This window comes from Columba livia, chromosome 11 (assembly GCF_036013475.1).
Source record: "Columba livia isolate bColLiv1 breed racing homer chromosome 11, bColLiv1.pat.W.v2, whole genome shotgun sequence".
NCBI classification, from domain to species: Eukaryota; Metazoa; Chordata; class Aves; order Columbiformes; family Columbidae; genus Columba; species Columba livia.
The window spans coordinates 10465647-10491070 of NC_088612.1; the positions used below are offsets into that span (position 1 = coordinate 10465647).

At 40.4% G+C, this 25424-nt stretch overlaps 2 protein-coding genes and 1 long non-coding RNA gene across 4 annotated transcripts; 2 read left to right on the top strand and 1 right to left on the bottom strand.

The window, feature by feature from the left end:
- Window positions 1-299: 299 nt before the first annotated feature.
- CLPX (caseinolytic mitochondrial matrix peptidase chaperone subunit X) lies at window positions 300-20638 on the top strand. Of its 2 annotated transcripts, XM_065076731.1 has the most exons (14): window positions 300-464; window positions 3023-3183; window positions 4668-4785; window positions 9701-9855; window positions 10675-10834; window positions 12016-12057; window positions 13165-13341; window positions 14223-14387; window positions 14734-14822; window positions 15339-15503; window positions 16509-16808; window positions 17310-17402; window positions 17642-17748; window positions 18826-20638. In XM_065076731.1, the coding sequence occupies exons 1-14, from the start codon at window positions 395-397 to the stop codon at window positions 18914-18916; spliced, it is 1893 nt and encodes a 630-aa protein (XP_064932803.1). In that variant the 5' UTR covers window positions 300-394; the 3' UTR covers window positions 18917-20638. The 2 variants fall into 2 exon arrangements, with proteins under 2 accessions (XP_064932803.1, XP_064932804.1); XM_065076732.1 differs by lacking the exon at window positions 12016-12057.
- LOC135580573 (uncharacterized) lies at window positions 16345-21105 on the bottom strand. The gene is made up of 2 exons (XR_010475431.1): window positions 20967-21105; window positions 16345-16917 (listed from the first exon to the last, which is right to left on the bottom strand). It is a non-coding gene; the product is annotated as an uncharacterized LOC135580573 (long non-coding RNA).
- Window positions 20689-25307, top strand: PDCD7 (programmed cell death 7). The gene is made up of 5 exons (XM_005500931.3): window positions 20689-21553; window positions 22591-22729; window positions 23071-23307; window positions 23898-23985; window positions 24379-25307. The coding sequence occupies exons 1-5, from the start codon at window positions 20828-20830 to the stop codon at window positions 24494-24496; spliced, it is 1308 nt and encodes a 435-aa protein (XP_005500988.2). The 5' UTR covers window positions 20689-20827; the 3' UTR covers window positions 24497-25307.
- Window positions 25308-25424: the final 117 nt, after the last annotated feature.

The window sequence follows — 25424 nt, forward strand, 5'->3', positions numbered from 1 at the left end:
TGTGGCATTTGGGAAGCAGAATCAAAAGGCAGGAATCACCTGAAGTACCTGTGTAAGGAGGAGCCTGAGGGAGCCCCTGAGGAGCGGAAGCTGCCCGGACTACCCTTCCCATGATGCATTGCGGCGGGGCATGTGGCCTTAGTGCTGCTTAGGACTACATTTCCCATGAAGCCCCGCGCGACAGCAGCGCTAGCGGCGGCGAGCCCCCCGCGCAATGCCCGCTGGGAGCTGTAGTCCGCGCCGTGTGCGCGGTGACGGCGGGCGGCAGCGCGCTGCCGTCACTGAGGCGCCAGGGGGAGGGGGTGTTTACGGCGCGGGTGGGGCGCGCAGCTCCGCCGCCAGCGAGGCCTAGTCCGGCGGCGGGGGGGGAGCGGGCCGGGCCCGCGGCCGCACCATGTCCGCCTGCCACAGCTGCGCCGCCGCCGCCCGCCTCCTGGGCTCCACGCTGCCCTCCGCGCGGAGAGGTAACCGCCGTCTGCGCCGCGACGCTGCTCCCCGGTGGGGTCGGGCCCTGCCGTCCCGGGGCCCTCACAGGGCCGCAGCGCGCCGGCCCCTTCCGCCTTCCTGAGGGGGAACCCCGCTCCCTCCGGCCGTCGCGCGGCTGTCAGCGCCCCGCGGCCCTCCCGCCGGGGGTCCCGGTGACCGCCTGGGCGCTGTGAGCGGGGAGCCGCCGGGAGCCGAGCCCGCCCGCAGCTCCGCGCTGCAGCACTGCGATAAGGGTTCGGGTTTTGTTGTTTTTTTCCTTCTATTAATCTTTTGCTAGTGTCACCCTGCGGGCTGGGAGCGGGTGGCCGGTGGCACGTCAGGGCAGTATTACATGGTGCGAAGTTCTGGAAAATTAGCCCGCACTGGAGTACCTTTTGGGAAATGTAACGCGAGAATAGAGTTTATTTCAACAGGAGCGATTTTCTGCAGCAGTTGTCCTGTGTGTGTTACCCTGCAGTGCTAGTAAGTGACCTTAATTAGCTGACTCATTAGGATCCTGCCTTTTCGCAACCTGGACTTGAAATATTTCTCGTAAAGACTTGAGCTCAGTTAGCAAAAAGTAATTATTTCCAACTAGCTCGGAAGGCGAGGCTGTGGAAACCACTTGCTGGAAGTTGAAGCACAGGGAGGCAGTTACGTTTTTACTACTTTTGTCCTTTTCATCACATTCTTGTGAGGAGTGATAGTTGTGGTACCATGTGCTGGTTTTAGCGAAAGACAGACCACCCCCAAATTGTGCTGACAGTCTCTGCTGCTGCCACATTTCCAGCAAGATTTTGAGTGATTGTGCCCTCAGCAATAGCCTGACGAGTCTGAGATGATTTATTGCCTTCAAGAGGCGAGTTAACTCATTGCAGTTGACTTTGCGTTTACATCTCTGATGTCACTTGTGCCGAAAGGCTTAAACTGGCACTTTCGACTCCAGTGTGTCTGGCCTCATGTAAACCCATCGAAACAATAAACTTTAAAGCAAGTAACATTCTGAATTAACTTTAGCGTTATCTTTTTCAAAATTTGTATTTTTTTGGTCAGATTTAAAAAGGATATCTAAAAGAACAAATGAGACTAAAACACAGATACAGACTAAGAAGATTATAAATGCATCAGCTTTCCATGAAAGTTCCTTAAAAAAAATAATCTTTAGGTGCATTTTCATTGTTGTAACAGGTTATGTCTTCTGCCAGGTACTTGTTTGCTCTTGCTGGTTGGTACAAACTTGAGAGTGTTTTAGTGCATGGATCAGTTTAGTTGGTCAAGTGTTATGTGAGACAGACAGGAGATTTCTCTTGTCACAGTCTCCCTGTCACTTTTTTGGGCAATAGATTCTTTCAAAATATTTAAAGCTTGTCCCAAAAGTCAATATTTCCTTCCTCAAGTATCCATTAAAGGTTAATAAGGTGTAAAGGAGCCTCCCATAATTTCTTAACATGCTAATCCAAACTCCTTGGAAAAAAAAACATAAAGCAGGGGAGAAATTTGCCACTTTAAATGAGAGATATGGAATGCGGATTCCAAGCTCTTGTCTGTGGTGAGAGATGTTGAAATCACAAGCATGACATTTCTTGATTCACATCATCCCTCGTCATGAAATGTAACCCTGCTGCTGTTGCAAGAAGAGGAGAAGGCTGTTGAGTTTCTCAATGAGGGTTGGGTTTTTTTTTTTCATGTTGGCAATAAGCTGTTTCAACAAACATTACACTGAATTTACTTGTGCCTGTCAGCGTATGCCAAATATGACACTACTTTTAAATTTTCCTCAGGACAACCTTTTTATCAAGCATTACCTCAAATTCCTGGAAACTAGTTTTTAGTAGAGTTCACAAGTGAAAGCCAAATCCAGATGTGCAGTCCGTGAGTCTGAGACACATCTTGGGTCATTTTTGCCTAATAAGGAGACACTTCAAAGGTCTCTCTCTTCAAAGGTTAAATTATTTCACAATAAGTCCTGGATGATGATTGTTTTTATCGTTTTGAGGATCTGTTTCGTAACTGGGAAGTTTCCTGATGCGTGACAGAATGGGCTCTGAATTGCCTGAAGGTAGAGGGCCTGGAATTACTTCTGCATTGGTTGTGGACAATCCAGACAGCTTTTGATGAGATGAACGCTAAGGTGGTGAAACTAATTGATTTTAAATAGCTGAAACTTGGGGTGTTCAGAGTTCTGTTACTGCAGCCTTTGAGTTCCATTTAATGTAAATCAGTTGGGTTTGGTGGCATCAGGATTAGAACTAGAGTGGTTTTAATTGACATACAGGATTTGGGTACTTATCATATACATAGATATTATGTTTTAAACATATTACTTTATGGAAGACATTGGTTTGGTTCTTTAGTGTTGTCCCTAAAGAGTTGGATGAAAATATGAAACAATATATAGAAGTTGCGTGCATTCAGCACATAGCAACAACTAGGGTATGTTGTGGTCAGCTGCTAACGAGGTAGCTTTGTTATCTGGTGTAGCACCAGCAAAATTTTCCCCAAAGTGGAATGGTTAATGAAATTATTTTTTTATTTTCATGTTTTCGGTTGATTGTAGGTATTACTTGTGGTCGTACACGCATCCCTGTCTTAGGAAAACTTGGGACTTTTGGAACATGTTCCCTAAGACGAATTCCTCTTAGAAACTTTTCGGAAACACCAGCATATTTTGCATCAAAGGATGGTACAAGCAAGGATGGTTCTGGAGATGGAAGCAAGGTAATCTCTGTGCATTAGGTTTTTCAATAGTTTATATTGAATATTTCTTAAATATTTTTTAGAATATTTTTTTCCTCACTTAAAATCAGAATCTTCTTAAAATGTTTACTGACTCTTGACATTTCTGGTCCTTCAAATCACTACAACTGGCAGTGAAGAAAAAATAAATTGGATTGTGAATTTGTTGGCAGAAAAAACGTATAAACATCCTATAACGCTTTTCCAGTTTTATAAATCTTTTTGCCTAGCGTGAAGGGACACTTGAAAACTTTGTAGAATGTTATTAAATCCACAAAAGGTTTTAGCATCTCAGGAAAGAAGAGTGACTGGAACTATTCTCCTTCGATAGCCTGCTATTGAAGTAGTGAGTACATTTTAAAATGTTTGTTTTCAGCACTGACTTGGTAGTTGCATTAAGCAAGACAAGTTTGTGAGACCAGCTCTATTCTTGTTGGTAAATTGTAATCTATTTTTGTCCTAGCCTTTCTCTAGAATTATAGTTAATAAACAGCTTCTTTAGATAAATGATTACCTGAGAATAAATCTGCTCTTTAGTCAGCAAATAAGATTTTGAGAGTTCACAGGCACTTACTTTGCCTTTGTGTGGTGTGTTGTGATGTCTGAGAAACTGTCCAGGTGACTCAGCTGTGTTCTGAAGGTTCAGATTAAACATAAAAAAAATAGAGAAGATAAAACATTTTTAGCAGTCGTCTTTTCTTGAGAAGGGTTGCGAGGAGAACTGAGTGGGCAAGCAGGGTTTAAAAAATGGGTAACTATTTTAGAAAAGGGAAGAGAGGTCTTCGCCGTTTGTTAAAATATAAGAGCTTTTATTATTAATCAAAGTACAAAGGCACAGAGTGGATATAGGTTTAAAAAATGTTAACCTTGAACACCACTAAACAGGATAACACAGGGAAAGATGAGAAGGTCTCTGTCAGGGAACTCTGCATTAGAAGTAAAAAATAAAATATTTCCGAGCCATTTCTGAGATGCTTGTTTTATAGGCCCAACCTACCCTACAGCCGTCTGCCAGATTAGCATCTGTCAAGGATGGGAGAAGAGCTGTGGCTTCAGAAACCCTTAGAATCAACGCAGTTTTGCGATAATCAAATTACTCTATAAGTATGATTTGTTTTCTTCTCTGGGATTAGAATTAATTACATTGAAAGACACTCTTTAAACATTCTTCATGCAATTCAGGTTGTGACTGTTCTAGTGACAGTCAAACAGTTCTAATGGAGATATGGGATGCCTCTTCCACCGGTCTCCAAAACTGGCCAACCTGGGAAATGCAGATGTGTGCGCACTCAAAAATATTTATATTGTGTTGCTTCAAGTTTTCAAAGCCTTTAAAAAAATCTTGACTGTAGTTTTGTCATTCAGCTGTTGCAATATTCACATCACTGGATTCCATGACCACACTGCTAAATGCAGAATGTAGCAGCTCCATTGTTTGGGGCTAATTGTCTGGAAATCTTTTTTAGAAGTCTGTCAGCGAGGGGGGTGGTAAGAAGTCAAGCGCTGGAAGCTCTGGGAAAGGAGGGAACCAACTGCGCTGCCCGAAGTGTGGGGACTTGTGCACACATGTGGAGACCTTTGTGTGTAAGTTCAAATTAATATTTTCTTTTATATGTAGCCACAAATGTGATTATATTTGTGATCTAATGTAGTCCTGCTAGCCAAGTTTGTCTGCCTAGAATTTCAAATAATTACATAGTGTACAAAATCTTGTTATACTTAGTTTGGCCATGGCGTAAGCGTGGATTGTTTCTGTGGATATATTTGTGAAATTCCTATGATGTGTGGCGGACCCCAATATGGTAGTGGCATTTGGACTGTAACTGTGAATATGCAGTTTTAAAATAGTTCATTACATTTTATGCAGTGAAAGAGGTACTCACATAATTAATGTCATTTTAAACTACTGATATTTATTTCTGCACCATATTGATACACGTATGTATGTTTGTAATGTCTGTCCTTTGTTTACTAAATAATAAAACTTTAATCCTGCATGTACTATAACCAAAGCGCTTATTCAGCAGAGGAATTAGTATGTGACAAAAGGCTTACTGGCACAGTCTTCTATGATGAAGTCAAGTCCATACTATATTCCAAATAGGAGGCAGCAAAGTCCAAATACAAAATTCAAAATATATCAGATGCCAGGTGTCCAGCAGCAATGACAATGTTGTGTTGAAGTACAGTCCAGATTAATGCCAGTTGTACTTCAGGTTCTGTCAGACTTGAAGACATTTCTCCTTATTTCAGTGCTAGTGAGACCAGCCTAGAAAATACTTGTCAGAAAGCGAATATCAGTTTTTGGTTTGGTGGGGCTAGAAGAGGAAGGATCAAGTCATAATCAGACTTGTGCAATGAGAAGCTTAAGACAAGGGCAGCATAAAGTTGTTCAACAGTTAATATCACAGTTGGTGAAAATGAGTGGACGTGCTATTATTAGCTGCTACTTGTATAAAATACTATTTAATAAAAATGCTAAGCATCATGAATCACAAGACAATTCTAGAATAACAATATATTTTTTTATGTTAGAGGGAAGGATTGGTCCTCAGCTACTATTTCCAGAAATAATAAGTATATTTTTTTTTGTTTGAAACTATAGGCTGTGAGGTTTTCTGAAAAATCTGGCACTAGTTGATGGAACTAGAAATCCAGTCTTGTGTGGTGTTCAGTATTGTGGCCTCTCCTGGACTACGTGTGGTTGAAAACAGTAGAAGGATTTTTAACCTCATTTACCTTCTTATCAGATGATTAATGAGCAGACAAGTTTGAAACTCTCTCATTTCCCTGGTGTGTTTGCTGCCCTTGTTACTGGAGTTTGTGGTTTTTATGTGGAAATACCGTTCAAGCATTGCCCCGAATTGGAACAATCGCTGCGTATCCCTACAAAGCAGAGATGTGATTTAATGTATTGTTAGTGTTGCTAGGAATCTTTAACCATTTATAATTCTTAGGAAGAGAGCTTGTTCTTAAATTATGGGAGTAAATGTCTAGTGTAGGCAATGTCAACTTCACAAGTCGTGATACCACGCTTGAATCACAACGTCAGAATCGTGCGGGTGCCGTAAAGAGCTTGGGACTGGAAAACCACTTTTTGCTTCTAAAAACAGTGTTGCAGCTGGTCAGATTTGTCAGAAGCATGAAAGTCAAAATACGAGGAAGTCTGCTTGTGGGTAATTGAATATATCTACTTTTCTCATCCTTGCATGTTCTGCGTGTTAGGGTTTTACAGTCTATAAATGAAATGTGTTACTAGTTCAAACTAAGCACAGTGACTCCAAATAACAGTGTAGAGCAGGTGAGGTGTTTTTGTTTATCCTGACAAAGTAGTCATCAGTTTTCTGTTAATTGCTAACTTGAAAAAAATGAAACCAAATATTGCACTTGTCCTAATTTCTGTGAGTCACAGTCGGGTTTTCTCTGGACCTGTGTCTTTTTGGTCTAGTCTGTTAATTTTAGCGTGCTGCTTCCTGAACAAATTGTAGAATATAAAGCAGCTGGGAAACAGAAGAGCTAAGTTCTAATTATCTTTAAAATGTTTTTAAAAAGGAAACAAAAACTCATAATAATTTAAAAAATCTGTCCTGTTCTTCCCAAAATGAATGGGTTGCTGTTCATATTAAACATGCTGTCACTTGATGTTTCCAGTAAGCCTGTGATGTTGCTTAGTTAGGGGAAAATGACGAATTCGCTCAGTTCTGCTTTGAATTACAGAAATGCAGAGCCTTAAGTAAATATCTAAAGCCAAAGAAAAATATGCAATTAGCATTTGTTTCAGTTTTTGAATATTTTTCAGTCATTTTGAGACATGTAGGGAAACAAAATACTGAATAAAAGCCACGCTTATTAGTAAGTTAATTGCTGTTGAGTGGCAGTGTGACAGGCTGGTTTTTCAGTGGATTTTGTTTTAATGGGGCTTCACTTTGCAACCACAAATCTTGCATGAGGGTTTGCTTGGCAATGGTTTTCCAGTAATTAACAATTAAGGAAAAATATAACACAGACCAAAAGGAATTTTGCTTCAACATACTTTCTCAACAGCTCCTGTATTATTTTGGGCTGTGAGGAGAGTTTTGTTTTGAGTGAAATAAGATGTGGAGTGAAATCCAATAGCTCGAAAGCTGGTTGAGATGAGAAGCCATAACCAGGTGCTGTTGTACTGTCTCCACCTGATGCCGTGGGGTTAGTTCCGTCCTCCCAAGCAAGGAGCTTCCCTGCCCTTTTTCCTCATGACTTTACGCCTTATAGCAGCTTACTAGTAGCCCGTTATGTCAGCCCTACAAGTGTTTTTAAGATTAATCCTCCAATTGTTTTGGATTCCTGCATGTATTGTAAAAACCCGGCATTTCTCTTTGGCAAGGTCAGCTCATGCAGACTTTAGAAAAGTCTCTTTGCAAACGCAGCCTCTGTGCTAATGTCGCCTGAATCAAAACCAACACCCGACTTGCATTTTACCACACTGTAAATATTTGCACACCTCTTAATGACAGTGAGTTAATTTGACATGAAGGCTCTTTGCTGTGCTGTTATCTGTTTGCTAAAAAAACACATGAAAACATGCTAGTATTTAAGAATAGCAATGTTGTTTGCAATTTTGAATGCTCAGTGTCAGGGAGATAGCTGTACTTAAACTATATTTCCTTGCATTTTGGAGCCAACTTCTCCAGTGGTTGTGTTCTGATGATACTCATACTGATTATTTTTCCACTTGCTGTGTGGATGGTAGAAACTGGCTGGTTTCACAGCTGTGTTTTGATAGTCGAGCCTCCTCCCCAGGGCACCCCATACATCAGAGTTTCTCTAACCACGGACCCTATTTGTCTTGCTGAAAATTAGGAAGATCTCCTATTAATAACCTCCTTCTGTGCTGGTTAGAGTAATTCATAAAAGTGTGCTCTACACTGTATTTTTTTTTCCTCAGTGAATGATGTTTTAAAGATGCACAATACTGTTCTTATAGCTTGCTCTTTGTTTATTTTTATTTAACCATTCCTATGGACCTGTAAAGGGGCCAAGTATTCTCCTGGCTATTCCATCCTAGTAACTCTCACTATTAGCATTGTACAAGGAAATAGAACAGACACTGTGGTCATTAAGAATATCAGAGGTGTTTTGGGTGGGCATTGGGAGAAAGTTTTGGGTGTTTTTTCCTTAAAATATTGTTGCTAAATAAAAGTTAGGTAAGAGAAGTACATGCAAACAGTTCTCCTTTGCGTTCCTATTATCAGGCTGATAACAGTAACTTGGAATGTTGCTGGGAGAACTTTCCAGCTCTTAGTACAAATTTTCTTTTGAGTAGAGTTAATAGAGCTGTGATCGTTACAGTATTATGTGCTATATTGTTAAAATAGTCTGCTGGTCTGTCTTACCAGTGGTAAGTTGTGTTTAATATTAAGAAAACCCACCCACTCCCCTTTTGCTGATGCCAGCTATATGGGAGGCAGCAACAAGTTATAAATAAGCAGCTTGTTTATTGCTAGAGGCTGTTATTAAAATCAGCTGGGACTACTGTGTTCAAGCCATTTTCCAAAAAAACTTTTTTATTATATCAGAAGTTTTCACTTTGAAGTTTTTCACGTGGTTGTTTTGCTACATTTACTTTTAATTTAATACATTTACTAATATCTTTACTTGAAAGCAGTCCTATTGTACATGATTTGCATATTAATATGGTCAGAAAATATTTATTTTTAATTATAAATTTATTCTTCTCTACTGTTTATTTGCTATTATTTCAACTTTGCTTTTCCAAAGCAGGGGAGGAAAAAAAAGTAGTGCAAGTTCTAGTTTGGAGGCATTTGAAACCAATCTTTGCAGATAACATGATTTCTTGAGGCAGAGTTCACCAGGTCAGTGGCAGGAGGGTTCAGCTTTTGGAATTTGAAAGAAATTTGTTCTACTCTTGGCAGTACAAATAAATAAGCAAAAGATCTGGCAAAACATCAAAGTCCTGATCATACCACAGCCGCCTGCAGTTGGGATGAGCCCTTAGTGTGACACCGCTGCGCTCTGTGTCCTCGGCCGAAGGGACCACCTCGCTCCAATGGTGTTCCCAGCCTGTGGGACATGGAGAGCAGGAGCCACCACAGCTGTCTGTCCCTGATCATGTTTTTTGTTTCTGCTAGTTTGGCAGTTACAAATCAGTCCTGCATAATGAGAAGCCCTCATTGATTTTGCATCGCTCTGAGATGCCATTTCCTCTTCCAAGCATAGTACTGCTGAATAATTACTAAATAGATTTTTGTGTTTTAGTCACTTGTTTGGTTGCTACCCTTTGTTGTGACTTTTTGGGCAAATTATGTTTCTCCTATGTCAAATTTCATAGGCAAATAATTGCTTTTAAAGCTTCTAAGGTGCAAGAAGGGAAAGTGTTGTATAAGCACAGAGGTGGCTGTGCTGTCTCACAGCTGCTTGTCTTGGGTATGACAAATTCAGGCAGTTGAATTAATGCTGTTTGAGCAATTCCTTTTACTGTTTTGTTTTGCTTTTTCTGCAGCTTCCACCCGTTTTGTGAAGTGTGAGAAGTGTCACCATTTTTTTGTTGTGCTGTCAGAGGCAGACACAAAAAAGAGCATCATTAAAGAGCCTGAGTCAGCAGCAGAAGCTGTGAAACTGGCATTCCAGCAGAAGCCGCCGCCTCCACCGAAAAAGGTACAGCTCTTCATTTCAGCCCAGCGTTCCCTTGCGTTTACAGAATGGTGAAACGCTTTACTTTTTAATCTGCATCAGGTGCATAACTGCCTCCTGTGACAGAGCAACAAAGACGATTAGCTCAAGATTAAACCTTTGACAGCAGAGCACTAATAAAGGGAACAAATAGATCCAATAAAAGTAGCTGGGCTTGTTTTCCTCTGGCTTTGTCTTGTGACGAAGTCCAGTACCTTTAATTTTTTCACTTGTGACCCTGAGCTTAACGTCAATTGTCACCAACTGTAGTATCTTTTTATTTCCTTCTGTGGCCTCAAATTCTGCACCCTTATGTCAGCAGTTGCCTTCTGTAGCTGCAGAACCTTTTGTTGGGCAAGACCAGTGGCTGATGCCCTTGTGGCCGATGCCCTTGTGGCCCTGACCCATCTTAAGTAATTTGGTTTCCCCCTCCTGGACAATGAGGGAGCTTGTTGTGTTTCTCAGCTCCTCCTGGGCTGTAATAGTTTCTGTAGCTGCATGTGGCTCCTGGATAGGCTTCATTTAAGAAATTAAATATTTTTGAAATTTCTTCTTACAAATTTGGGGGACAGTGACAAGGGGTTTAAATATTAGTAGGGGAGGACTGATGGACAGAATATGACTGTGTAAGCACCATGTTTTTAAGTAAACTTACTGAATATATTTTGTATTTTAGATGTTAGGTTCTGTTTCTCAGTTCTATAATGGTGGGTTTAGACTAAAGTCCATCTTTGGCACAATATAGTGTTTTTTTCTGCTGCAAGGTGATTTAGAAGTGTTACTAAGATTGACTTATTTTTTCAGATTTATAACTACCTCGACAAATATGTTGTTGGTCAGTGTTTTGCCAAGAAGGTGCTTTCAGTTGCTGTGTACAATCATTACAAGAGGATCTACAATAATATTCCAGCCAACTTGAGGCAGCAAGCAGAAGTTGAAAAGCAGACTTCTTTGACACCAAGAGGTTTGTGTGATGTTTGGTATTTTTTCTGGTCAAATAAAACTTAACATTTCAGGCCCCTAATTTAGGAAACCTGAGGGGTTTTGCCTTGACACTAGATTTTCTATAATTGAAATGATCTAAAAGAATTTCTGTTTAATTTTTACTGTATGTGAACTTCTGTGATTTATTTGAATAGTAATCCAGAAGGTTTATGGGTATTGCCTACTGTATTAAACGTTTAGCATTTTTTACTGACATATTATTAGGTATTTTCCTTTATAAAATGAGCCTCTGAAATTTTTCTTTCTAATCTCACTTACTGCTTAACCGTAAATCTGTTGCTTAATCTGCAAGCAACAATGCAGGTGATGAAGACAATATTTTGCAGAGTGTATTTGACTAATAGCTGCCTTTCTAACCCTGCTTGCTGTGGTTGGCACTGGTCACCATCTGTATTGTTCCATGTCTGTCAGGTATAGATGGAGTTACTCTTGGCAGTACTTTTGCTACTGAGTAAGTGTGTAGCTATGTTGATCTAATTTATTTTTAGAAGTAGGATTAAGTTACTGTCTCTGATTCAAGCCTTGATATTTTTTTTTTTAAGGTGTTTTGTTCTATCTTGCAATAAATAGTACACTAAGCAAACAGAAAACTTCTTTGGTTTGTTTTTAATTTATATAAAGAAGCATTTTAACTGAGGGGGAAACATTAGTAGCCCTGTTCTGGTAGTGAGGAGAGCAGTTGTGTCCCTGGCACAGGGAAGTTCCTGACCCTCCCCAGAAAGATAAATTGGTGCTGCACATCCAGAGGGACTGACAGTGAATGTTCCTAATGGACATAATGAAATATGTGAAATGTTACATTGTAACACTCACATATAAATGTGAGAGTTTAAGGAAGACTTTTCAAAACAAAATTATACCAATTTTTTCCCCTTCTGTAAGTAGTTTTAAAATTAAAATCTTAAGAGGTAATAGATAGTTACTGTTTTAAGTAGAAGAAAGCTTGCTGTCATTTTAAAAGCACGCACATAGTGTTTTGGATTAATTTTGACAGCAATAAAGACTAATTCATGGGGGGATTTCTTGTCAGAAATACATTCATACACAGTGATGAGATGTATTCAGAAGAGGGCAAGAGGTGGAGAATTTCTAAGCTTTTATAAACTTATTTTTTATTACTGTTTTCATCCTCTCTCTTAGAATTAGAAATCAGAAGACGGGAGGATGAGTACAGATTTACAAGTAAGTGAACTCTCTCCTCATGTCCTCCTCTGCAATATCTTCTCTTTTGATGTTAATGTAGAATAGTCTTTAGTGACCACCAGTTTGAAATGCTGATTGCTTTTCTTCTGCAAGTAAATTTAATTGATGGCATTGAGTGTGTTTTTAACTGAAATGACTAGGATTTGACTATTTATCTAGCTCTAGGTGGAGAGCAGATAAATAGTAAAAATACCTTTTATGAAGTTGGTTAAATAAGTATTTGTCCTTAGAATTATTCTCAGGAGACCAAGTGAAATTGAATTTTTTTTTTTTTTTTTACTTAGATCTGAGGTATTATTATATTAGTAATGCCATACAGAATATGATGTGAGGTAGATAATAAAGGAAGTTTTGCAGTGGTTTTCTGCAGGGTATTTGTACTCTTGAAAGGCACTGTCACCTTGAACCTCAGAATGCTGCTATTTTTTTGGTTTTTTGGTCCGAGTGATGTCAGTTACGTTTATTTTCAGTCTACTGAACTCTCCCTGGCTATTGAACTACTTCTTAGTCTAGTGGAGATCAATTTGTGGTCCCAGTTACACTTCTTCAAACCTTCAAAACCTGCCCTACGAGCCAATTAAAAGTGGTGTTCTGAAAGAAGAAAATCCAGCCTAGTTTCCGTATCCATGTGTAGAGACAAAACTTGTAGCAACTGAACTAAGACAAGTCTTTAAGTCTTGAGAGCAGACCTGTGCATTGCTTTGGTACTTGTTATAGTTCACCAGTTCTTGTACTTTTTCATCAGAGTTCAACAGTTTGGGTTTATTTTTCCTCATGTGTTAAAAAAATGACAGTTGAGTTGATTTTAGAACTGAAAATTTACCTTGTTTTTAATGTAGAGGAGTACTTTTAGATAATCCACAGTACCACTGGAAATTATTTTCATATATGCAATTATATGCTTGTGCAAAAATACAATTGGAACTCATATTATTGTAATAACTGTGTGATATTTCTGTTGCAGTCCTATCTGTAAACTTCTGTACAGGTAGAACTGTAGGTTTGCAGAGCAAAAGAGAAGAACCGTGTTTTTATTGTGTATTTAAGGTAACAGTGCTCAAACAGTTCTGTGATTGTTCTCTTCAGAACTACTGCAGATTGCTGGAATCAGCCCACATGGTAACGCTTTAGGGGCATCGATGCAGCAACAAATGAACCAGCAGATACCTCAAGAAAAACGGGGCGGAGAAGTGCTAGATTCACCCAATGATGACATAAAACTTGAAAAAAGTAATATTTTGCTGCTTGGACCAACTGGATCAGGTATACAGCTGTATGTTTTTGTAGGTGTCAGATTTTTATTAGAATTGATTGTTAGTGAGTGATTATTTTTTTTTTTCCCCCTCTTTTGTGATTATTCCAATTTGCTTTATAAAAAGCTAAACTGAATTCCAGACTGGGATTTTTTGTGCTTTCATGCCATAGTAACAGACTGAGCTAAATGGCTTTGAAAAGGAAGGGAGGTCTATTCATGTGGTTTGCTGCTTTTTTTTAATGCTTCTGTTTTCTGGCTGCTGAAAAGATGTAACTTTCACTAAGCTGAAGTAAAATGAATTTGAAGTTTCTCCGCTTTGAATGGCAAACACAAATGCTGCAGTTAGAAAGTGTTGTTTCACCTCTGGGACAGATCAGTTGCAGGAGGGTTAAAAGAGAAATTATATTTGTATGTTCATAAGAAGTAGGAGAGTTTGTACTGAAGTGGTAGTGTTTTGCAGACCATTTTGGGAAAATGCTCACTGAATAATATTTTAATACAATTTCTCCCCAACTTCCAAGCAGGAGCAATTGGACTTTGTACTGCCCCTGAGTAGCTGCAAAGGACTACTGATTTATTTAAACTTTAATCTATGCAAATACTTATATTCTGGTTTTTATATTGTGTGGCATTTTATTTGTGATTCTGTATTCATTTCAAGCTGCCTCAAAAGTGTACTATTAGTCGAATTCAGAAATACAGCTTGCCAAGGTAGAAAACATCCTTTATGAAAACTAACTGGTCTGGAAAATATTCTTAAATTAATATATGAACACACTGGCATTCAAAATGTCTAGTAATGGTGATGATGGCACTATGGTAAATACTTGAGTTTGCGTGCTTTAGAGAAATATATGGTGGTTATAACATACAGGTTTTATTTGATCAGGTAAAACCTTGCTGGCTCAGACTCTAGCAAAATGCCTGGATGTACCTTTTGCTATCTGTGATTGTACCACCCTGACTCAAGCTGGCTATGTTGGTGAAGACATTGAATCTGTCATTGCGAAACTGCTGCAAGATGCCAACTACAATGTAGAAAAAGCTCAGCAAGGTAAACTTTTTACGATATATTTCCTGAATTCATTCATAGATTCTGTTAAAATCTCGCCTCAGTGCTCTAAACTGTGAGACCACCAGTATCTCTTTAATTTATATTCCTGTTGCATGTACCTGAATTTTAACACTTTAAATCAGAAATATTAAACCTGAAGAGAGTCTAAGCGTATCTTGTAGTTTTTGTTCTTGTCCGTAGTTGGACAGGATTATGTGCATTTTTGTAATCTAGAGTATGGAAGTAGAATAGGCTGCTGCTGTCTTAAATTGTTCTATCTTGTGTGTAAGTTCTTGCTTCTCGTAAAAAGTGGAGTCTTCCTTCAATCCATTTTCTGTAACCACAGGAATTGTTTTTCTGGATGAAGTAGATAAGATCGGCAGCGTTCCTGGTATTCATCAGTTACGGGATGTCGGAGGAGAAGGTGTTCAACAAGTACGTACTTCTGTGGAGTAATTTCATTTCGTAAGCAAACAGCCCATCAAGGCTACATATCATCCTGTCATATGGCAAATAGCATAGGACTATAGAGGGTCATAATTCTTCACTTCCTTAATTATTAACTTTTGAAACTCGCATCTGTCTTCATTGTAAAAAGAAGCAGCTCAAAAGCAACTCAAGACTCCTTCATAGAAACATTTTAATTGAAAAATGTCTTTGCAGCATTCAGATAACAAGTTGCATAATGTAGGCAAGAATAGATAAGATAACGTTTTCTATTTTGACAAAACTTTTAAAGCGACTCATTACTAAGTGTGGCTTGTGTGTGATTTTCGTCTGTTGAGTGGGATTGTCTTGTATGGAAAACTGATTGATTTAGACACTTACTGTAAAGGCATAAGGGAGCAAAAATGTAAGTACATCTGTGAAAATATGCGGAGTATGGTGTGCCACATTTTGTGATGCTATATAGTAGAATTTTATTTTGCTGATTTCTTCTTTCCTTCTTAGGGCTTGTTAAAATTACTAGAAGGCACAATAGTAAACGTTCCAGAAAAAAATTCTCGTAAACTTCGTGGAGAAACGGTGCAGGTTGACACAACGAACATTCTCTTTGTAGCTTCTGGTGCTTTCAATGGTCTTGACAGAATTATCAGCAGGAGAAAAAATGAAAAAGTGAGTGCATCAGGCTGTATTTGAACTGAAAAATCATTATCTTAATTACTGCTCACCGTACTGACTCCTAAAGGTCTTGGTATATTTGTAAGTCTGCTAAGTTTGTTTGTAGAGCAGTGGTTTTCCATCTGTTGTCTGGGAATTTGAGGTCAAGTCTAAGAAAGGCAGCAAAGAACAAACGTGTTGTTAGTAGCTTGCAGTGGTCTCTGCTTCTGCACAGTAAGTTTTAGCATGTGCAAATAGGAAAAAAATAGGGGAAAAAATTTGAAAGCTCTTGGTAGAGGACTTGCTGTCTGTATTTCCTTGGTGAACTTTTTACACTGTTATCGTGTCCTGTGCTTCTTAAAAACAGAATATGAGAAACAGTTCTAGTAATTTTAATAGGATCTGTTTCAGTGGGAGTGTATCAGGGGTGAAACTGAGAAAACCTTTAGATGTCAATAGAAAAAAGCTTTTACTGTTGATCCTCAGAGAGTTTGAGCAAATGTTGTTAAGAGCTTTAACCATCTTAAAATACCTAGTCATGCAGTTCACTATTTCATAAATAAATGTCTGGGGACTCAGTTCTTTTGGCTGCAGCATTCTGACAAAATGTGCACCCTGTTTCTAAAATCAAAGGAGTGACTGAAATCCAAATGACTCTTTCTAGTAATTCATGTAGCTTTTCCATGTAAGTGTATTTGCATGCATTTACTTTGCTTCTAAAGAGCCCTTTTTAGTGTCACTGTTATTTGTGAACTTATCAGGACATGTTACTAACCATTTTTATTTTAAGAAAAACTTGCTCTTAGCCTGATGTATTGATACTTTACTGAGGGAATTAAATGCTGTAAGAAACCAATTGTGTGCAAGGGGACTGCCTTTATTACGAGTAATTTATTGAGCTTGAATTAACATGTAATGACATCATCAGTTACTCCAGATGTTTTAATGCATATGGAACATGATTTAGTTACATAAAGAAAACCTAACTATGATAGTTCTGTAAGCGTATTTGTTTTGCAGTATCTGGGATTTGGGACCCCTGCTAATATGGGAAAAGGCAGAAGGGCTGCAGCAGCAGCTGATCTCGCTAATATAAGTGGAGAGTCTAATCCACATGAAGATATCGAAGAAAAGGATCGTTTGCTGCGTCACGTGGAAGCCAGAGATCTCATTGAGTTTGGCATGATCCCGGAGTTCGTGGGACGTTTGCCTGTTGTGGTTCCCCTGCACAGCCTCGATGAGAAAACCCTCGTACGGATTCTCACTGAGCCACGAAATGCTGTGGTTCCTCAATACCAGGCGCTCTTCAGCATGGATAAGGTTTGAATTTTTATTTGGTGACTCTTCATTATTCTTGCTTATAAACAGTATTAAAGTGATCTAAAACATCAATGGAAATCGCTTCTTCCCACCACACGTGCACCTCACTCTGAAAAACAGTAAGCAAACTCATTAAATCTGACTGGTTTAGATTGGTGAACTGTCCTCGTGGGACGAGTAATGTGGAAGTAGCTGAGCTGCTTTTCATGTTAACGTTCAAATAAACGTTCATGACCTTGCCTGATAGTCATCAAGAGCCACTTCACGTACTATAGGGGGTACTTATAGATGATGTAGGTAAATGGGCATCGTCAATACTGGTGATGTTAATAAAAAGCAAAGTGTAGCTGCAGCTTTATATATGTTCCTTAAATGTTAAACAGTCTGGATTGTGACAAGTAAATCACTACTGTTTGTTATTTTCAGTAACGCGCTCTCACGCTCAATGCACTGTATTATAAATGAAATAATTAACTAAATTTATCATTTTTCTCTATGTAGTGTGAGTTAAATGTAACTGAAGATGCATTGAAGGCTATAGCCAGACTGGCCCTGGACAGAAAAACTGGAGCAAGAGGTCTTCGATCTATAATGGTGAGTAAATTAAGTCTCATAATGAGTAAATAAAGCTACCTGTGTTTGTTTGTGTATGGACATAATCGTGACAATGAGTTCTGGGTCTTATATGGATACAATTAATCTCTTAAAAATGTGGTTTTCAGATTTTTTTCCAAGAAAACCCTCTAGCTCTGAAAATCACTTGCTAATCACATTGTTATGTAGAAGATGGCAGGCAGAAACATTATTATTTTTCCTCCTTTATTTTCTTGTAGGAAAAGCTGTTGCTGGAGCCCATGTTTGAAGTGCCCAATTCTGACATTGTATGCGTGGAAGTTGACAAAGATGTTGTAGAAGGCAAAAAAGAGCCAGGATACATTAGGTAAAATCATAGTGGAAGTATCAGAGCAGATGAGTAATGTCAGGGATTCTGATGCTTGCTATAGGAACAAGTGTATAAACCCAAAACCATGCACAAAACCTAAAAAGGATCCGATTCTCTGTATACTGTACACAGCTGAATTAGTGCATATTCTGTTCTAGAGACTTTGGGTTTGTATTGTTTAGTTTTTAAATATAAATTTAAAAATAAACATATATGAAGTTACTTTAAGCCTTTTGTGTGTGTATATACCTGTAGAAACAGAAGTAAATTATAAGCCTCATAAGTTAACAGTAAAAATCTGAAGCTTAATTGTGACTGCACTGAAATTTCTGAAACAGAACTTTTTCCTTCCTCCTCCTACTTTCTACCACTGAGGTAGGTTTATTTTTGTTTGGTTTGCTTTTTAATGCGAGCTGCAGGCTGCTGCAGTTTTGTTCTCCATTGCTCTTGCAGCAGTGGAGAGGCACAAAGGTACATCATTGATTTGCTGAACTCTTGTTAAATAATGGATTTAATGTTGTAAAGATTGTGTGTTATGGTAATGACACGGTTGGATGCTGATAGCACTGGACAAATCTGGTTTAAAAAAAATAATTTTAGTGAACAAAGGATGGAGTTGAGAGGGGATGGGTCAGGTTAAAAACACAGGTCTGAAATTTAGGAGCTCTGGCTTGGTTTCCACCCCACCAACTTTTTTTGAGTGACTTTTTGTATTATCTGTGTGCTGAAGCTTGGCCCCGCACACCCTGCGTCTCAAAGGGGATGGCTGGAGTGGAAAGTTATTGCTCTTCGTGGTAGTCGATTTAAGTGATTTTGTAGAGCGCCAGCATTCATGTTGGCTGGAAATTTAAAATTTGCTAATTAAATTATTTAACTGACTTCAGTAGCCTTTTGAATTTTCGGTACTGAAACTTGTGTACTGGTCATAGTGTAAATGTGCACAGAACCATCTTCAGATCAGAAGGTGGTTTTAACGGCTGGAACATTTGCGGGTGACACGTTTACCTGAAGCTGTGGAAACTCAGTTCTTTCCCTCCATTTCTAAAGGATCTGATCCGTTCGTTTTAATTATAGGGCTCCCACTAAAGATTCATCTGAAGAAGAGTATGACTCTGGCGTTGAGGAGGAAGGCTGGCCTCGGCAAGCAGATGCTGCAAACCATTAAATACTGTCAGAACGCTCGCCCGCATAAAAGCGCACTTGGTTATTTCCTTGCGATTGCCTCTGGCTTCAGCCTGATTCATTGGATCTATCTCGTGATGGGAAACTTGATTAGATATAAATCAGATCGTGTCTTTTATTGCAACACCACCTTGATTTATTGGATGGACATTGTGTGGACTGGGATGGCATAATGTTCAAAAATGAATTGTATATTACACTTGTTCAATTAAAATGTATAGCAAATAGAGCAGCACCCAGATTGCTCTTTCTGGAAACTAAACCAGCAATGCAGGCGCTGCCGATAGTTAGATTTTACAATAATGTTACTCTACAAATGGGAAATCTAGATTAATCATTAGTAGAGGGTGAATAAACTATTATTAATAGCTCCTGATATGACTCACAGGGGGTTTTATGTTCAGGTCAAGCCTGATGGGTGCTGGAGTGACTTGTTACATGGCGGGGAGGAAATCCTTGCAAGGGGGTTTTGGGAAAACTGCAACACGCTTTGACACTGCTGGGAGATTTTGCTAAAATGTGACACTAGTTTGTTACAGTAATTTGAATGCAATATCAAATAATATCCTATTCTTCACCTCTCCCTTAGGAGTAAGTTTCAGTCACCTTGAATACCGTGGAAGAAGGTGAAGTCAGTAATGTGCTGATTTTTTCTGGAAGGGTAAACAAGATTCCAGGAAGCCGTAAGTCATTGGAATTGGGAAGAGAAGTCAACACAAATTCTTAAATATTAATGTTCTAATATAGTACATTTTGTTCAACGGAACTATCATGCATCAGTTTTTTGGTGCCAGGTATTTGCCCAACCTATCTTATAATGTTAAGAGATGAAAGAAGTAAATGTATAATATTTTTTGATGTAATCAGTAGTGATTGTTCACATGACACCGTGCTTTTTAAGTTATATTCTCAAATGCTAGTCTTGCATCTTGTGGTTTCGTCTTTGATTTTTAGTCTCACCACAAAACAACCCTCCTTCTGTTCTACACCAAAATGAATTTAATCCTTTAGGAAAGTCTTTGTAAAACAAACACTTAAGGACCTGTATGGTTTTGATTTGTTTCAGGAATTAAACTTGTCGCTTACACCTTTGTTTTGTCCTTCAGTGATACGTGGACTTTTTAAAATTTAAATTCAAGCCATTTAAATAAAACTTTAATCATTCTTTTCAGTCTAGTGGATGCTTTAGGACAGGAAAGGATTGCACCCTATTTTTGTTGTTAATATTTTGTCATGTAAATTTTACGTAATACTCGTGTTTTTACCTCGAAGCAGCATGACCTGCACTTGTAGCCAGATTCAACAGATACTTCCCTTAGGATTTCAGGGTGGGTTTTGTTCAGGTTAAATGCCCCACTAATGGTTCAGAAAAAGCTGCATTTTGAGTTGAGGATATTCCTAGGAGAAGCTTAGTCCCCTCAAAATGGGAATTTGTGGTGGACTATCTGTAACTGCATCCTTACTTTCCTTTTTGTAGAGTGAAAAACATATAACTGCTTTTAATTCTGAATCCTTTAATTCAATTTTTTTTTTTTATGGATTTAAAAAAGAAATAAATAACATACTAGGTGAAACCTTCAACAACTTAGTTTTGAAAGTTGTTTGGAACAAATGTAACCAAGAACTTTTTAAGGAAACAAAATGCCGTTTAACTACAGTTTGTACTTCACCTCTGGCGTTTGAATAAAACAAAGCGAATATTCGAGCAGTGGAGAGTTGTCATCCCTGACCTCATCCCCCGCAATTTTAAATTTTACGGGTCTTTGGAATTTGTTTTTTTGTTTGTGTGTTTTTTTTTAAATGGAGCCGTATGAACCTGCGGGGCCGGGCGGCGGCAGGTCCTCCAGGCCGCCAGGGGGCGCTGCCGGCGGCTGTGGCGGGCTGAAGCGCCAACATGGCGCAGCCGCCTCCCTTCGCCGGCCGCTTCCCGCCGCCGCCGTTCCGGCCCTTCCCGCCTCCCCCCGCTCCTTTCCCCGGCCCCACTGCCCGCCCGGGCCCCTTCGCGGCGGCGGCGCCCCCTCCCTTCCTCCTACCGCCGCTGCCGCCGGCCGGGCCTGAGGGCGACGCGGCGCCGCGCTTCCCGCCGGGCGGCGGCTCCTACTTCCCGGCGGCTCCTCCGTTCCCGCCGCGGCCGCTCGCTGAGGAGGAGGCGGCGGCGGCGCAGCGGCAGCAGGACGAGCTGTGGCTGTCGCAGTTCCTGGGCGGCTGCCGCGCCGCTCCGCAGCCACCCCCGCCGCCTCCCGCCGCCGCCAGCCCCAGCAGCGCCCGGGAGCTGGCGGTGCGGGCCCTGCGGCCGGTGGCGCGCTTGGCCGCGCTCTGCCGGGCCCTGAGGCGGCGGGAGGCCGAGGGGGACGAGTCGGGCTGGGCCGAGGTGCGGGACGAGGCGGAGGCGGCGCGGCAGGAGCTGCGGGAGATCGTGCGGCCCCTGGGGGAGCCCGGCTACCGGGAGGCGCTGCGGAGGAAGGCGGAGAGGGCGAGGAAGAGGAGACTGCGCCTGCAGCGGAGGAAGCAAGAAGCCAAAGCGGCCAAGGAGGAGGCGGCGGCCCGGGCCGCCGAGCGGGAGGCCAAGATCGACCAGTGGAGAGCCAAGTGCATCCAGGAGGTGGAGGAGAAGAACCGGGTACGGCCTCATCCAGCCTCTCCTGGCTGACACCTGCCTTTGCCCCCTCGGTGCCACCTGGGTGCTGCGTGGGTTCGGTTTGCTTGGGGACATGATGTTTGCAAGGCCTGCAGCCCCACTGTTTCCTTAAGAGCCTCGGTGGGCACCTCTGCTTTGCTCACCTTCTCACCTGGGTAGTTGGGGTTTAAGCACTTGCTGAGCTCTCGGTTGCGGGTGGAGGTTTTCCTCGCTGGTCCTGAGCTGCCAGCCTGCCCCATGCTGGCCACAGCCACCCTGCAGCTGCCAACACTCAGGAACAAATTCATTGGAAGGGGCTGCCCAGGGAAGTGGTGGAGTCCCCAGCCCTGGAGGGGTTTAAAAGGTGTTCAGACAAGGTTCATAGGGATATGGTTTAGTGCTAGAGTTAGGTTACGGTTGGACTTGATGATCTTGAGGATTTCTCCCAAGCAGAATGATATACTGTTTTGGTAGCTCTAAGCCTGCATCCTTGTAAAGGTGCTTGTTTGCAAGTTCTTCGGGCTCACCAGGAGGTGAAACAACTCTAAAGCAGGAAAAACAAACAAGCCACCCCAAGTCACTCTTGCTGGGAAGTGCTGTAGGCACCTTTGTGTTGGCTGTTGGCTGAAGCGCTGCCCTTTGAGGTTTGTTGCTGGGCTGGTACGGAACAGCTGTTGAAAAAGGTTTTGTGTTGAATTTGTGCTGTATTAATGATCTTTAATTCCTGAGCTTTACAATCAGGATGGTTTATCCTATGTTTTTCCTAACTTTCAGTGGTTAAAGGTTATGAGGCTTTATGAATTCATAAGCTATTTGGCCCAAATTTGTGAGTAGCTCAGCATTTTTGTTTTGTTTTCTGAAGTCTGTGGCATTTCAGCTTTTTTATAAAAAGGCAAGGCGGGATGTTTGACTTATTTGCTACAGCTGTGTTACTAGGAAGATAATCTGACCTCCAGTGCTTTGCTCATCTTTTTGATGCAACTTTTTCTTGTCTATGTGGGATATCTCATGTCCTGTCTGGTTTATTCTTTCTTTTATAGGAACAAGAACTTAAAGCTGCGGCTGATAGTGTCTTGTCTGAAGTACGGAAGAAGCAAGCAGACACAAAGAGGATGGTGGACATCCTGCATGCATTAGAAAAGCTTCGGAAACTGAGAAAAGAGGCCGCTGGCAGGAAAGGTTGGTTGTGAGGGTTTTACCAGACTTTTTTAATTGCACACACAGGAAATAAGATGATGAACCTGCCTTGTGCTGACTAGCAAAGTACAGCTTGAAAAAAATGTTTCTTTATTAGTGATTTTAGTTACACTGTTGTGCAAGAAGAGCTATAAAACACTGAATACAGTGGTTGCATTCGTACGTTTCCAATCTCTTTTTTGATAGAAGAATTATTCCAGTAACATGGTTTTCACCAAGGCCAAGCTCATCTTCCTCTGAGATTTTGCCAGCTCCCCTGTCTCATCTGATAACAGAGCCCCTTCTGAATTTGAAAATTTTAAATTAATTCTCCTTCTTTTTAGGTGTTTGTCCACCCCCCTCAGCAGACGAAGCATTTGAAAATCAGGTGGAGAGTCTCAAAACGCTGCTCAAAAATCGCACAGAGCTGTATGAGGCGGAGGAGAGAGCACTGAGAGTAATGTTGGAGGGAGAACAGGAGGAGGAAAGGAAGAGAGAAATGGAAAAGAAGCAGAAGAAGGAAAGGGAAAAACTACTGCAGCAGAAACTTGAAATTGATTCCAAGCTGTTTGGGGACCCAGGTAAATTCTGCATGACAGATTTTTCCACAACACTCCCCCATCTCATAGACACTGGGTTTAAAATGCAGGCATGAAAATAGTTGAGAAAGAAATAATCCCCTGGAGTAACTAATGGTCTAAGGAAAAGCTGGGATAAATGTAGTGTACTCTTGAAATGTGATGTAAGAAACTGTTTAGCTCTTCAGCGTAGACCGTAGTGTATCTCAAGCCAGTTTCGTAATGTTTTGCAAGAAGAGGCTGTAGATTAAGCTGAAGTGAGAATAAACAGAATAGATTGAAGACTTCCAGCACCCAACAGATGCTTTAGTCTGGTGATGTGGTAAGTACGACTAGTCTGTAAAGCTTCAGTGTCCATATGTTCTTGTTTAGGGGATGGAGGAAGGAAAAGTTTTGCTTGTCTTGCCTCTGACAGCTCTAAGGATGAGGAGACGTGCAAAACATGTAAATAGTCTTTAATATATATAGCGAAGAGATTTCAAGTTATAGCTGGGGAGCAGCAAATGAGTTGGCAAATTTGGGGCTTCTAAGACTTTCTAGAATCAACAGTGTCTCTGATTTATTGAACAATTTCTGTGTTTGTGTTTTAACAGATGAATTTCCTCTAGCCCATCTATTGCAGCCCTTCCGAGACTATTACCTACAGGCGGAGCATTCTGTAGCAGCTCTCATCCAGATCAGGTAAAATCAAAGTCTTTATTTTATTACCAAAGCTGACAAGTATTGTTTGTTTGCTTTATAAAATTAGTCTCATTTGGTTTGTAAGCTTCCAAATATGGTTATGCAATGAATTCTCCTGTTTTTTCAGCTAAGGATCAAGCTTCTAGCTTGGTAGAGTTGTACTCAGCAGATGCCCACCTGAGGCAGAGTGCACTTCCATGCATTACCATTCTATTTAATATAACAGTACATGTAATTTTCATGTTTGTGTTTGGAAAAACAAGTTTCAGAGTACAATTTACAGCAAGTTGTGTATTGATCAGTATGGAAAAAATACGTAATGTGAGTGTATAATAAATCTTGTTACCAAACTGATACCAGCTCTTCTCTCAAACATGGCTTTTTCTGTTAAAGGCATGAGTGGGACCAGTACTTGGTGCCAGCCGATCACCCTGAAGGAAGCTGCATCCCTCCAGGATGGGTCCTTCCCAGTCTCCCCACAAATGACACTTGGGCCACTGCTGTCAGATAACTTAGTAATAAATTATTTTAACATTGGAGGAACGTTTCATTATAATTATCTGCATAAATGTCCGAAGAGGAAGTCTCATCCTCTGTTTCAGTAGCAAGGTGCTGGAATATCTTGAAGAATAAAAACTGCTTTTGCCACCAGACTCTGCGGGGAAATACCTGAGCAAGCCCAGAGCTGCCAGACATCTTGTGGTACAGAATTACAAGCCTGCTGTGAGTTTTTGCTAAAAAGTCTCAGTCTCTATAAAGAAACATTGCCAATAAGGGTATTTGTGCCAGTGTTAACATCCTATTTTTAGTGGCTTTTATCTTTATAAACATAAATCCAGTTGATGACATCTCTAGAAATAAAGAAGTTTAAAAAATAAAAAAGAGATCATTAGTAAATATGTTTTTCTTTTAAATGAAGCATATCAGGCATCACTGTCAAAATAGTTTCCATATTTTTGTGTGTAGAAACAAACCTGTTACAAGTTTAAACAAATTCTGAAGTACAAACAAGACAAGGCTTTTCAAAGTTGATTTAAGCAGCTGTTGACATTTTACTGTTGTGGACTAAGACTGGTACCACAACATGGAAAAAATTCCCAGTTGTGGTGAAATAGGTCAGACAGCCGTGTGAACACACAGAAATTTGATGAATAAGCCTGCTGGAAAAAAACAGTAAAATCTCAAGTCTAAGCTACTGTAATTGGTTTTGCCTCTATAACTATTTTTGTGTAGGGACAGATCATATATATAATATTTGATTAAAAAACACAACTCTATTTTGTAAATTGTTCTTTTGTACAGAATAAACAGACAAAAATTGATTTGTTTTTGTTTGTTTGAAGCATTTTTACTCCCAGGGAGGGATTTGTTCTAGTACTTGGCATCAAATACAACTCCAATGTGAAGAGAATTGCCGATAAAGGGTTTGTGTGAAGGAA

Coding starts and splice junctions, on each gene's coding strand:
- CLPX (XM_065076731.1), top strand. CDS start 395: ATGTCCGCCTGCCACAGCTGCGCCGCCGCCGCCCGCCTCCTGGGCTCC. Junction 465..3,022: donor GCTGCCCTCCGCGCGGAGAG/GTAACCGCCGTC, acceptor GGTTGATTGTAG/GTATTACTTGTGGTCGTACA. Junction 15,504..16,508: donor GCAGGAGAAAAAATGAAAAA/GTGAGTGCATCA, acceptor TTTGTTTTGCAG/TATCTGGGATTTGGGACCCC.
- PDCD7 (XM_005500931.3), top strand. CDS start 20,828: ATGGCGCAGCCGCCTCCCTTCGCCGGCCGCTTCCCGCCGCCGCCGTTC. Junction 21,554..22,590: donor AGGTGGAGGAGAAGAACCGG/GTACGGCCTCAT, acceptor TTTCTTTTATAG/GAACAAGAACTTAAAGCTGC. Junction 23,308..23,897: donor CAAGCTGTTTGGGGACCCAG/GTAAATTCTGCA, acceptor GTGTTTTAACAG/ATGAATTTCCTCTAGCCCAT.